The sequence below is a fragment of the Mandrillus leucophaeus genome, unplaced genomic scaffold, assembly GCF_000951045.1.
Source record: "Mandrillus leucophaeus isolate KB7577 unplaced genomic scaffold, Mleu.le_1.0 Scaffold276, whole genome shotgun sequence".
NCBI lineage: Eukaryota > Metazoa > Chordata > Mammalia > Primates > Cercopithecidae > Mandrillus > Mandrillus leucophaeus.
This window is the reverse complement of record NW_012102876.1, coordinates 3780946-3794611: the sequence shown is the minus strand read 5'-3', so window position 1 is coordinate 3794611 and position 13666 is coordinate 3780946. Positions and strand designations below refer to the sequence as shown.

The following is a 13666-nucleotide window of genomic DNA, read 5'->3' as shown; positions in this document are numbered from 1 at the left end:
AAAAGAAAAGAAAAGAAAACAGCTTATGAATGAATACGAAAAAAAGAATATAAATGAACAATTCATCTTAATAAATTATATTTACTTTAGCTACTAAAACATGTAATATTCCAACTACATTTCTTGGAATGAAACATAAAATAATACGATAACAATGAAAGCAAATATTTACACAGCATTTCTTTTTTGTTTGTTTGTTTTTTTGAGACAGCGTCTAGCTTTGTCACCCAGGCTGAAGCGCAGTGGCATGATCTTGGCTCACTGCAACCTTCGCCTCCTGGGTTCAAGTGATTCTCCTGACTCAGCCTCCTGAGTAGCTGGGATTACAGGCGTGCACCACCAACCCTGGCTAATTTTTGTATTTTCAGTAGAGATGGGGTTTCACCATGTTGGCCAGGCTGGTCTTGAACACTTGACCTCAAGTGACCCACCCGCCTCAGCCTCCCAAAGTGCTGGGATTACAGGCATGAGCCACCGTACCTGGCCTTACACAGCATGTCTTATGTGCCAGGCACTGTTCTAAGCACTTTGTAGTAATTAACTAGGTTAAGTCTCACGACAATGTTATTGGGTAGGTACTATCACTATTACTCGATTCTACTGATGCAGAGGTGAAGTAACCTGCCCAAGTTCACATAGCTGGTAGGTTGCAAAGATGAGATTCAAACCCAGACAGTCCAGCTCCGGAATTCATGCTCTCAAATAACTACTCTGTACTACCTCTCAGAGAGCTCTGAGTATCTGGTAGGCAAATAAATATTAATTCAAATTAAAAGACAGTTTTTTCTTTCCTACAACCTTCACTAAGATATAAGGTTTAAAGTAGCACATGTTCTAAAAGACAGAGTTCTACTCCAGAGTAATCATCATGTGGGTGTCATTCTTTTGATTTTCTATAATGAAAAAGTTATGTTTACCTTGCAATCCACTTTTATCCAAAAAATTGCTTAAGTTAAACAACGTGTTTCTTGAAGCCAAATACTGAATAAAACGCTGGAAAAAAAAATAATTACATCATATTAAGGTACTGCCATCTCACAAACTCTTAATTCAAAAATTAGGAGGAAAAGTTACGGTTAACGCATTCCATTAAGCTTATCTAGTTTAAATTTCTCATCCTCACTACTCCTCCCATTAACTAGTTACCAAACCTAAAAACATAATACATATTTTTCACTAGCATGCGAGAATTTATTACAACCTAATTCCCACAGATATATTATAGTATTAAGCCAAAATAATAAAAGCAAATAGGCAGTGGAACCAGTAGTTTGGGTTTTATTACAGCATACTAAAACTATGGCTAATCATTTCTAGGTGGCATCTGTATTTTAAATAGCCATCTGGTATACCAAAGTTTTGGCTTTTAAAAAAAACCAAAATACTTCTAAACATACAAGAAAGCAACAGAGATCCTCTTACCCACTGTCCAGATTAAACAAATCCACATGCTCACTTCAGATCTTATATAAAATCAAAACATTATAGCCTCCATTGAAGACCCACACCTTCAATCTCCCTTCCCTCCCTCTTCAGAGGTGAGTACTTTTCTGAAACAGGTACACATTACTTTCACACAAGTTTTCACCATTTTATTAGATATACAAGTATCTATAAACTATCCAATTGCTTTCTATTTTAAATTTACACAAGTATCATAGTGTACTTACTCTGCAATGTGCTTTAACTCAACCTTTCCCTAAGAATTACCCCACTTAACATTTCATTTTAAATGATATTCTAATATTCCAATGAATACATCATTATAAATCCATTTATTTAGCATGGATATACTTTCTAATTTTCGCTATTATTAACAAAGTTGTATTGACATCTTTGTTCTTGGTCTCTATGCATAAGTATATTCATTTATCAGGATATATACTTAGGGATGAATTATTAGGCCAGCACATATGTAAAAGTTCATCTTCTCAATATTGCCAAAATGCTCTCTGAAGTGCTGCTTACCATAGTAAATAACATTAGTCTCCTTCACATACAGCCTCTAAACAGCTAAAGAAATGCCTTTCAATTTCACTTCTTAGGATTCCTTTACTTTCTTCTTCGTTTTTTTAATGCATGCAGAGGCTAATCATCAACTAGGATGTACACCATCACCTCCGAAATCAGTCCTTTTTTTTTTTTCTTTTTTGAGACAGGGTCTTGCTCTGTCGTCCAAGCTGGAGTACAGTGGTGTGATCACAGCTTTCCACCCTCCTGATCTCAAGCAATCCTACCATCTCAGCACGAAGCACCACCCACCATTCACTCTTCACCCTCGCCCCCAAGTAGCTGGGACTACAGGCATGCACATGTCCAGATCACATTTCGTTTTTAATTTTCTGTAGAGACAACACCTTACTACACTGCCTAGGCTGGTCTGGAACTCTTGGACGCAAGCAATCCTCCCGCCTTGGCCCCTCAAAGTGTCAGGATTACAGGTGTGAGCCACTGTGCCCGGCCCCCAAATCGGTCTTGTTCAACTGAGACCACCCCAAACTAACAAACCAGGATTTTGAAAACCAATTTGTAAACTGAAGACTCATATTTCACAATTATCCTAAAACAGTGTTTCAAAAAGTTATAAAAATATCATAAGACAATATTAGACTATGATTTTAATAGATTTTGATAAGACTCTTCTTTACCTCTGCATTCTAAATTAATGTAAATAATTTAGTCTACCAAGCCATTTCATTCATGATTTTAGAGATAATAAATCTAAATTTTCCTTTTCATTTTATTAGTCCTTTCTACCTTTAAGACATATATGGCTTTAATCAAGTTGTGGTTTTGGTTTCAACAGCATCCTAATGCTATTCAAAATGGTATTAAATTGAGCACCATGCCAACAATCTGGCAAGTAATAAGGCTTCATAGGTTCCCATTTTGGGTCATAAGTGGTAACCTGAAATGGATTATCCTAAAACTTCATTTAAAGAACGGCAATGTGGAAGATGGGTGATTAGGTACATAAGCATTTGTTATACCATTCACTCTACTACTGTGTATATTAGAAACTTTTCATAACAAAATATTTAAAGAACATATTTCAGAATATTTTACCCAAAATGGTATTAAATACTTTATAAAAAATCCATGCTTGGTTCTATACGTCTTTTTCTAATTTCATCTACAAATTTTTAACTCCACATTTTCATGTATTAATCACCTATAACTTTTCATACTACAATAAAAGCCTTGGTCAATTCTATTTACCATGAAGATACTATCATATTATTGAGGAAGGTCCAGAAGTGACTTACCCAAGTCACCCAGTTGGTAACTGAACAACGGTATAGAAGTACCTACTTGCCTGGTGTCAAGGGTCTATAACACAATGCTCACCCAGCCTTAACCTTTTGAGATTTCTTCTCCGTGGCCAGGTTTCTCAACCTGAGCACTCTGACACTGAATCAGATAATTCCTTGTTGTTGGGGACTGTTCTGCACGTTACTTTTACTTTTTTTTTCTTTTTTTTTTTTTTTTTGAGACGGAGTCTCTTGCTCTGTTGCCCAGGCTGGAATGCAATGGCGCAATCTCGCTCACTGCAACCTCTGCTTCCCGGGTTTAAGTGATTCTCCTGCCTCAGCCTCCTGAGTAGCTGGGATTACAGGCGCGCGACACCACGCCTGGCTAATTTATGTATTTTTTAGTAGAGACAGGGTTTCACCATGTTGGTCACACTGGTCTCAAACTCCGGACCTCAGGTGATCTGCCCACCTCGGCCATCCAAAGTGCTGGGATTACAGGCATGAACCACCGCACCCAGTCTATTCTGTGCATTATTATATGCTATTTTGAAGCAGTTCCGGCCTTTACCTACTAGATACCAGTAGCAACCCCCTTCAGTTGTGATAAATGTCCTCTAAGGGAAAAAAAAATCATTCCCCTTCCCCACTCAGTTTTGAGAACCACCACTCCATGGTATTCCAGTCACCACAGCATAGTGAAATCCTATGTACAGCCTCTAACAAATTAATGGCATCTGCCAATGGGAACACCTGAAGGTTGTACCAATTAGCATAAAAAATGAACAGAGCATGGAATTTGCTTTAACTACCTAGAGGAAGCTAAACATGAGTTTATCAAAAAAACACTAAAATGCTATCTTTCTCCCCTTGTCAATCAATTCTACGAAATGACTGTCAACTTTCTGTTTTGTCTTTACTAACATTTTGCCTCTAGTACTATCAATTACCTTATTTACAGCCTCTGAGAGCCATTATTGATACTTTATCTGGCAGTGTAGCTGGTTATATTTGTGGCTTTTTCTTTTTAAAAAATATACTATATCAAATAAATAAAGAAGGATAAGAAGAAAAGTACATACACGTTTGGAATTCTTCAGAAAAATCATAATCTTAACTAAACATATTCCTGCCACAAGTAAAAACTATTACCCTAGTTAAGATGTTTCAAGTTACATTTAAGCTAATATAGCCAAACATTTCTATTAGCTCTATAAACTGGTTATGATGTATTAGAAAGCAACTAATGTAAGTCCTAAAAACGGTCATGTCTGTTGACTTAGTAATCACATTTCAGGTAACACTTAGGGGAAATAATTTTAAAAAATTAAAAACTACAAATATAAAACCACTCAATGTGGTGGTATAACAATGAATCAGAAAACTAAATTTCTAGCAAGGAAAATAGTTTAAAACTTGTGAACTATAGGATCAATTACACAGTTATTAAAGATGATAAAAAAATACAACATGGTGATGTTGACAGTGTGATATTATATAAAAAGCTAAATATATTTTATCTACATTATGATTATAGCCATTTAAAAAACACAAATACTTTTGGACAAGAACCAGAGGGAAGACCAAAATGTGCCAATAGTAAGATGCGTTGGAATAATAAAGTTGTGGGTAAATTCCTGCTTTAATTTTGAACTTTAATAATGCTATATTGGTAGTTGTCAAAAAATAGTTTCAATACTGAAAAGCCCACAATAACACATGACGTGATGGATGTCAGTAAGTCATGACGCTCCGAAAACTAGTAACAATGACTAAAGCTCTTCTCATCTCTAGAGGGTTATCCTTGTAGACTGCATTTTTCTAAGGCACATACCAATGAAGATTTATCTAGTTCTACTCAGATGTTCTTGAAAAGCTCCTATTAATACAATTTTACAAATAAGTTTATTGAGCTGAGAAAATGAACCAAAACTGCTAGGCTATCATGGAAAGTAAGACAATTCTCTCAAAACAGAGAATTGCAAAAGTTTATGTATCTTATTTGTTACCCTTTTAGGCAACAACGGCTTCAGACACACCTCTCTGCTGAAGAAGGCACTCTTCAATCAGTCCCTCTCAGCAAATGCCATCTTAGTCCTAAATACACAGCTTTGAAGTAGGCAAAGTGCTTCCACAAACAACTACATGAGATCAGACGAGAATCTAAAGCTGGGTGTGATGGCTTACGCCTGTAATCCCAGCACTTTGGGAGGCGAAGGTGGGAGGATCACTTGAGCCCAGAACTTCAAGACCAGCCTAAGCCAAGATGGAAAGACCCCCATCTCTACAAAAAAAATTTAAAAATAAGCCTGGTATAGTGGCACACACTTGTAATCCCAGCTACGTGGGAGGCTGAGGAGGGAAGGTCCCTTGAGTCCAGGAATTTGAGGTAGCAGTGAGCTATGATGGTACCACTGCACTTCAGCCTGGGCAACAAAGCAAGACCCCGTCTAAAAAAAAAAAAAAAAATTCTAACTGGGCTACAATAAAAGAACAAATGGATATAGACAAATATATAGTCTATAAACAGGACCAGTAAAAACCAGGGATGTTTATGGAACCCATTTCCAGGCATTAATCTTTGCTTCTTGATCCATTATTGATGTCCTCTGTGCTCTGACCCACTTTTTGCTTTCTGGTTTATAGGCTATCTTTCCTCAGATTGCAGGGTCTATAACTATATTTCTGGCTAGGTATCTTGCCCTTTGTACCTGGAAGCTGTTTCTGAAGTTTCAGTGAGAGAAGCTAGCTAACAATAAGTCAACACATCAGTATACTTGTTCATTAAAAATTCTGCTTACCTCATTTCCATACACCATCAAATGATGAGTCGTAATGAGAGATTTGAAGACCACCACCCAACTACTGTTAGTAGTTCTTTCAAATAAACTGTCTGCCAACTGTGGGATGTTCACATTCATCTCATTTGTGCACTGAATTAAGTCTGCAATAAAAAATTTTTAAATGATTAATTTCCTCTCTGGTTTTAATTTATTGGTAATACGAGATTTGCATACAAACAGGCAAAAGATTTAACACAAAGTGGAGCAGCAATAGACAGTTTGGAGATGTTGTTAAAAATCTCTCAATTAAGAGCAATAGAGACTACCATAATCTACCTAGGAAGCAGGGTACCAACTAGAATCACATAAATGATCGACAATACCAAAAAATAAATCAAACTCCCTCAGGATATAATTAACTCTCAAGTACTTTGGTCATCTCAAAATGAATTGCTGCAAGGTTTTTGAGGAAGCTTCCATTTCCTTACTACTTAAAAACTCTCCGTTAAATTACTGGTATTATTCATCTCTTTAAAATTTAACATTTTTCTTTAAATAAAGCTTATTTAAAGAAATCATCCATACAGAAGAATGAACAACATGAAGATCAAACTACCTTTATGAACATCCACCCTAGAATGCTGTCTTTGCAACAGGAAGATAACAGGGCAGAGCTCTGGTCTGTAATTGAGTTGGATCTCAGTTTGTTCATACAAAATATTTATCCTCCTTCTCTCCCCTCAGTTCTATTGAATTAGCTCAGATCGGTTGATAACTAGGTTAATACTGAGAACAAAACTGGAAAAAAGATTCTTAATAAAACTTAAGAAGAGTAACCTACAATCTGTTTAAGAGACACTATTGGTAAACTCAATGAAAAAAATGTAAAATAGGATGGGTGCGGTGGCTCACCTCTGTAATCCCAGTACTTTGGGAAGCTGGTGGGGGGGGGGTGTGTATCACCTGAGGTCAGGAGTTCGAGACCAGCCTGGCTAACATGCTGAAACCCCATCTTTACTAATAATATCAAAAAAATTAGCTGGGCTTGGTGGCGGGCATGGGTAATCCCAGCTACTCAGGAGGCTGAGGTAGGAGAATTGCTTGAACCTGGGAGGCGGAGGTTGCACTGAGCGAAGACAGTACCAGTGCACTCCAGCCTGGGGGACAGAGTGAGACTCCGCCTCAATAAAAAAAATGTAATATAATATAATCCAATTTAGAGAGATAACAGAGGAGAAAACCAAGAAATGAGTTGTCTTACTTTTAAAATACATATAAAATATAATGTATAAATGTCTCAGCTATAACTACAATAAAGGGAAAAAAGTTATTCATGACTCATTAATTTGTTCACTTTTAATCTTGATTGTATAATGATTAAATATGAATTCAAATGATCTAACTTGGCCTTGATGGCTAGTAAGAAATGACAATGTAACTATGAACGTTTACTTAAAATTTTTCCTTTACTAGGTCCAATTATTATACAAGCTAATATTTGATAAACACATGCATTTTAGATAAGCAGCTACCATGGCCAATATTGCTTAAAGAACAAAGAACAAAGCAGTCAAACAGAGTGCCCGTGGAACAGCAGAATGACACAACGCTTTCACAATTCAGACTATTTGCAACAAAAATGAAACAGTAAATCCAACTTGAATATGCATGCTTCAACTTCTGAGAGTAAAAAATGGAATTTAATCTCTGCCTTCTCTAGATTTTCATAGCACTTTATAACCGGCCTATGGCACTGAACATATTACACTAGACTTCAGTTTCAATGACAGTACTTGATACACATACACACACACAATTTAATACTATATACTGCATGGCGCATGATGTGTGTGTATATATACTGTACTATATATTTACAAAACGTATGTGTATGTATACATACATATATCCATACTATATTCCCTTTGTGACCTGTTCTTCCTCCCACTGCATCACTGCCATCTTCTTTGCAATGCCTCCCATATGCCAAGCACTATTATTCAGGTGTTTGGTACTGTTGTTCCTTCTGCCTAGAATTCTCTTCTGCTAGATACCTATGCTGCTTGCTCCCGTCACTTTCATAGATATTTGCTAAAGTGTCACCATATTAGATAAACTTCCCTGAATACGCAAAATAACAGAGCCTTGGGCATTCCCCTACCTCTAAACCCTCATTGTCCCCCTTACTCTGCTTATTTCTCTCCAAAGTATTTATTACCATCAAACTCATCTTAATTTATTTAATGTCTTTCTCTCTCAATTAAAACGTTGTTAAGTTCCATGTGGGCAGGACTTTTTTGTTCTCAACTCTATCCCCAAAGACCTATAGAACAGTGCCTCAAATACAATGATCAGTCACATTTTTTAAGACATTCATTTTGGTATGCATATGGGTACTCTTAACATGCTTTTTTAAAAAGCATCCAAGATTGTGTCCTTAAAAGTTAAATCAACATCTTACAACTATCTGTACAACCTGCTGTTCCCAAAAGGTTGAAAAACAAAGCTAAGCCCAATACATGTGCAAATTTTCAAATTTCAAATTAAAAGAGGATCTAATAAATGAAGGTTTTTACTATAATGCTTATTAAAAACTATAGTATGCTTTAGTATTGATCACAGAAAAACTGGAGTTATTCTGAAGGATACCTCCAGAAGCTCAAAAAAAAAAAAAAAAAATTCTTCACACATAATAAAACAGGAAAAATGAAGTAAGAATTCACACTGAGATTACGAATCCAGAACAGACCAAATGTAAAACCAAAGTTATGCAAATATTACAGGTGTGGTGGGGAGGATATTGAATAAAATTAGCAGTATATACTTTCTCACAGTATTTAACTCAGCCATTTTCTCCATACAGTAATTTTTCATCTGTAAAATGTTTCTAATACAATAGTACCCTGAAAATGCTTTCAAGTTTGAGCTCCAAGTCAGGAAGGAAAATATTCTTCCCACCTCTGACTAACCAAAAGTAAACTGTTGCAAACAAAAGTTAACACTTATCATGGGACTCTCAATAGTTACTGCTTTTCCCACTCTCAATCCAGAAGATACTATTTCTTAAAAAGCAAAAACTGTAACAATTTCCCTTGCCAACTAATAAGTTACCAAAATGAGGACAGATCTTGTATTTTCTTTTCATTATTTATGTCAAGAATACAAAAACTGAAGTACCTTCTTGAATATTCATTATTATCAATTTCTGAATCCCACACACACTAAAAAAAAAAAAAAAAAAAAAAAAAAAAACAAGTACCACATGGTACGTAAGTTCTTTGCTTTAAGTATGAGTGAGAATTTACAAAGATTTCCAATATTTAAGGGATGAAGACAATAGGCCTAAAAATAAGCCTACCATAGAAATGACAATCACTTTTCCATGTAGAGAAAGCAGAAGGAACCAATACCCACCATACAAACATAAATGCTCTCACTTTTGTTATTTCACACGCTCCTTCAACAAACAATGACTGAGGTAGATAAAGCTGATGTTAACTGTATTTACATAGGCAAGGTCACAGAAGCTAAATGACAGATTAATAACTAGAATTAAATTTTTGCTAAGGATAAGGATCCATTAAAACATACACCAAGTAAATGCTCAACCAGCCAATGTAATGCATGTTCTCAGTTGAAAACGAATTAAAAACAAAAACAATAGAAAAACAGTGAAATGCAAAACAATATTTTTGTATTCTGGGGAAGTCTTTTTTCTTTCTTTTTAACAAAGTACAAAAAATTTAGAAGTAAGCAATTACCAAATGGTTTCATTAATCTTACAATCATATTCCTAGTGTAGGCCTTTACAAACTCTCCCACCAGGCAGAGTTCACCAACTTCAGCCTATATAGATGTCCCCAGGCAGAGTTCATCAACTTCAGAAACTTAAAACAGGACACTCAGGGTTCACTTCTACAGTCAGTCAGGCAACCCAGCCAGTGGCCTGCGCCATTAGAATGCAGAGTTCTGAAGTTTCCATCTAAACAGAAACTCACTAGGCTACACCAAAACCACACTGATACCCAAATAAGATTTTCTAAAAAAGAAGCCTGGCTTGAATCAGTATTTGTTTGTTTGTTTTTAAATCAACATACCACAATCATTCAGCCAAACACAGTGATACATATAAAATTTAGTAATCCCTTTCAAAAAGGTCATTTTGAAAGATACCTTTTTTTAACAACTGCCCTCATAAATCTACAACCTAAAATTGATTTATTCAGTCATCTAGAAAATTGGAGATACGGCTGGGCATGGTGGCTCACGTCTGTAAACCCAGCACTTTGGGAGGCCGAGGCGGGCGGATTACCTGAGGTCAGGAGTTCCAGACCAGCCTGGCCAACATGGTTTTTTTTAGTCTTTACTAAAAAAAACACAAAAATTAGCAGGGCATGGTGGCACGTGCCCGTAATCCCAGCTACTTGGGAGGCTGAGGCAGGAGAAGTGCTTGAGTCTGGGAGGTGGAGGTTGCAGTGAGCTGAGATCGTGCCACTGCACTCCAGCCTGGCCTACAGAGCGAGACACTGTCTCAAAAAAAAAAAAAAAAAAAAGAAAGAAAGAAAGAAAAAGAAAATTGAAGATAAAATTAATTTCGAAGGCAAAGAAATTAACTGGTTAATCAAATTTTGCTTCACTTATCAAATCTTTGTAATTTTTCCTTGGTGGGAGTAGAAACAAAAAGAATATTCATCAATAAATAGTAACCAGAGGATAAGAAACTTTTATATGAAGTATCAGCAAAAAATTTTTTTTCAAATAGCAAAATTGTTTTAAGTATTTCAAAACTATCCAAGTTGAAATTAGACATAGGCTAATCAAAGTTAAACACAGGCAAATCTGCCTAGTCTTAAGTGTCAAATGTCTAGGAAATGCAATGAAGTCTTATTTCTTACTCCAATTAGCTGTGAAAGGGATCACAAAATATGGTCCAAATTAAGATGTAACTGTTAAAATTTTATTTGTAAAGTTTATGGGGTCTTCTGTGAGAAACACAATGTTATATTTTTATATAACTTCCAGTAGAATTAACTCAAAACTATGCTCTTCATAGGCTTACACCTTAAGAAATCTAACCAACATATTAAGTGGACTTTAATAACTGGGGAAATACTCCTAAAGGCTGAATATGAAATGCTGAGTACAATGACAAAGACTGACAAGATAATCAGATGGCTTTTGTAACAATACTAATGAAGCTAAGGGGCCTAATTCATAAACTAAGCGGACATATCCAAGAGTGAAGAGTTAATCGAATGACACTACAGTCTGACCATGGGATACTATGAGGCCAATGAATGCATGGCACAAAAAATAAAAGCTGTCAGGAGAAAATGTTCACCACATATTAAGTCAAAAGTCATAGCAAAGACAAATACACAGTACAATTCCATTTTTTGAAACTGTATGTGTGAGGATAGGCATTGTGGTTCATGCCTGTAACCCCAGTGCTTTGGGAAGCGAGGTAAGACGATTGCTTGAGGTCAAGAGTTTGAGACGTTTGAGACAAGTCTAAGCAACATAGGGAGATCCTCAACAACAACAACAAAATAAATAAAATAAAATAAAATAATTTTTTTTGAGATGGAGTCTCACTCTGTAGCCAGGCTGGAGAGCATGCAACCTCTGCCTCCCAGGTTCAAGCGATTATCCTGCCTCAGCCTCCGGAGCAGCTGGGACTACAGGGGCGCACTCCCACACCCAGCTAACTTTCGTATTTTTAGTAGAGACAGGATTTCACCATGTTGGCCAGGATGGTCTCCATCTCTTGACCTCGTGCTCTACCCGCCTCGGCCTCCCAAAGGGCTGGGATTACAGGCGTGAGCCACAGCACCCAGCTAAAAAAAAAAATTTTTTTTTTTGAGACGGAGTCTACTCCATCGCCCAGGCTGGAGTGCAGTGGCGCGATCTCGGCTCACTGCCACCTCTGCCACCCAGGTTCAAGCAATTCTCCTGCCTCAGCCTCCCGAGTAGGTGGAATTACAGACAACTGCCACTGTGCCCAGCTAACTTTTGCGTTTTTAGTAGAGACGGGGTTTCACCATCTTGGCCGAGCTCCTGACCTTGTGATCCACCTGCCTTGGCCTCCCAAAGTGCTGGGATTACAGGCGTGAGCTACCGCACCCAGCCCCAAAAATTCTTTTTAAATTAGCGCTTGTAGTGGAGGTTGAGGCGGGAGGCGGGAGGCGGGGGGCGGGAGGATAGCTTGAGCCTAAGAGTTAAAGGTTACAGTGAACTGTGATCACGACATTGCACTCCAACTTGGACAACACAGCAAGACCTTGTCTAAAAAAAAAAAGTTGTACATGCGTAATATTTTCTTGTATATACTGTATTTGACCAAATACAAGGTGATGCATAAAGAATTGAACACTTTCAAAATGATTCAGCAACTATGTCATATATGAAGAGTTAGTGAAAAATAATTTATAAAGGAACTATAAGTTACTTCCATAAACTAATCTCAGTACCTCTCATATCACATAGCACACACCAATTCTGTATTGTAATTTATCCCACACCCTTTAGAACATCATCATGATCAACGCAGAAAGGAGAGCCATGACACATTCTTTATCTCCTCAAGGATGTGAGGAAGAGGTAGTACAAGAATAAGAGTTGCTGGGCCGGGCGTGGAGGCTTACGCCTATAATCCCAACACTGTGGAAGGCTGAGGCGGGCAGATCACTTGAGGTCAGGAGTTCGAGACCAGCCTGGCCAATATGGTGAAACCCCGTCTCTACTAAAAACACAAAAATTAGCCAGGTGTGGTGGCATACACTTGTAATCCCAGCTACTTGGGAGGCTGAGACAGGAGAATCGCTTGAACCCAGGAGGCGGAGGTTAAAGGGAGCTGAGATTACAGCCATAGCAATCCAGCCTCGGCAACAGAGCAAGACTCCATCAGAAAAAAATTAAACAAACAAACAAAAAGAATAAGACTTGCATGGTAAAGTAGCTGAGAATTTGGCAGCCACTATGCCAGAAGTAGGTCAGTATTTTGAACCCAAGTTCAATCTCTCACAATGGTAAATGAGCCTTAAGGAATCTCCAGACCCCACACTCAAAGTAAGTCAAAGTCCTGGCCAGGCAGGATGGCTCACATCTGGAATCCCAGTACTTTGGGAGATCGAGGTGGGTAGATCACGAGGTCAGGAGTTCAAGACCAGCCTGGCCAAGATGGTGAAATCCCATCTCTACCAAAAATACAAAAATTAGACAAGCGTGGTGGCGGGCGCCTGTAATCCCAGCTACTTGGGAAGCTGACGCAGAGAACTGCTTGAGCCCAGGAGGCGGAGGTCGCAGAGAGCTGAGATCGCACCACTGCACTCTAGTCTGGGCAACAGAGCAAGACTCCATCTCGGGAGTGGGGGAAGGTAAGTCAAAGTCCTATTTTAACGTATAAATAAAAACCCGGGTGCAGTGGCTCATGCTTATAATCCCAGTATGTTGGGGGCCAAGGAGGGCGGATCACTCAAGGTCAGGAGTTTGAGACCAGCCTGGCCAACATGGTGAAACCCCATCTCTAATAAAAATACAAAAATCAGCTGGACGTGGTGACACATGACTGTAATCCCAACTACTTGGGAGGTTGAGGCAGGAGAATAACTTGAACCTGGGAGGCAGAGGTTG

The 13666-nt window shown here is 37.8% G+C and overlaps 1 protein-coding gene across 5 annotated transcripts in view; it reads right to left on the bottom strand.

Annotated features, from left to right (window-relative positions):
• Nucleotides 1-13666, bottom strand: part of PICALM (phosphatidylinositol binding clathrin assembly protein) — a 112571-nt gene that overhangs the window by 68338 nt on the left and 30567 nt on the right. For all 5 annotated transcript variants that reach the window (XM_011984924.1, XM_011984920.1, XM_011984921.1 and 2 more), the window contains exons 2-3: nucleotides 6053-6195; nucleotides 918-993 (exon numbers count right to left, since the gene is read on the bottom strand). In XM_011984924.1, coding sequence (XP_011840314.1) covers nucleotides 918-993; nucleotides 6053-6172 — 196 coding nt within the window. In that variant the 5' untranslated portion in view covers nucleotides 6173-6195. The remainder of the gene's footprint in view (nucleotides 1-917; nucleotides 994-6052; nucleotides 6196-13666) is intronic.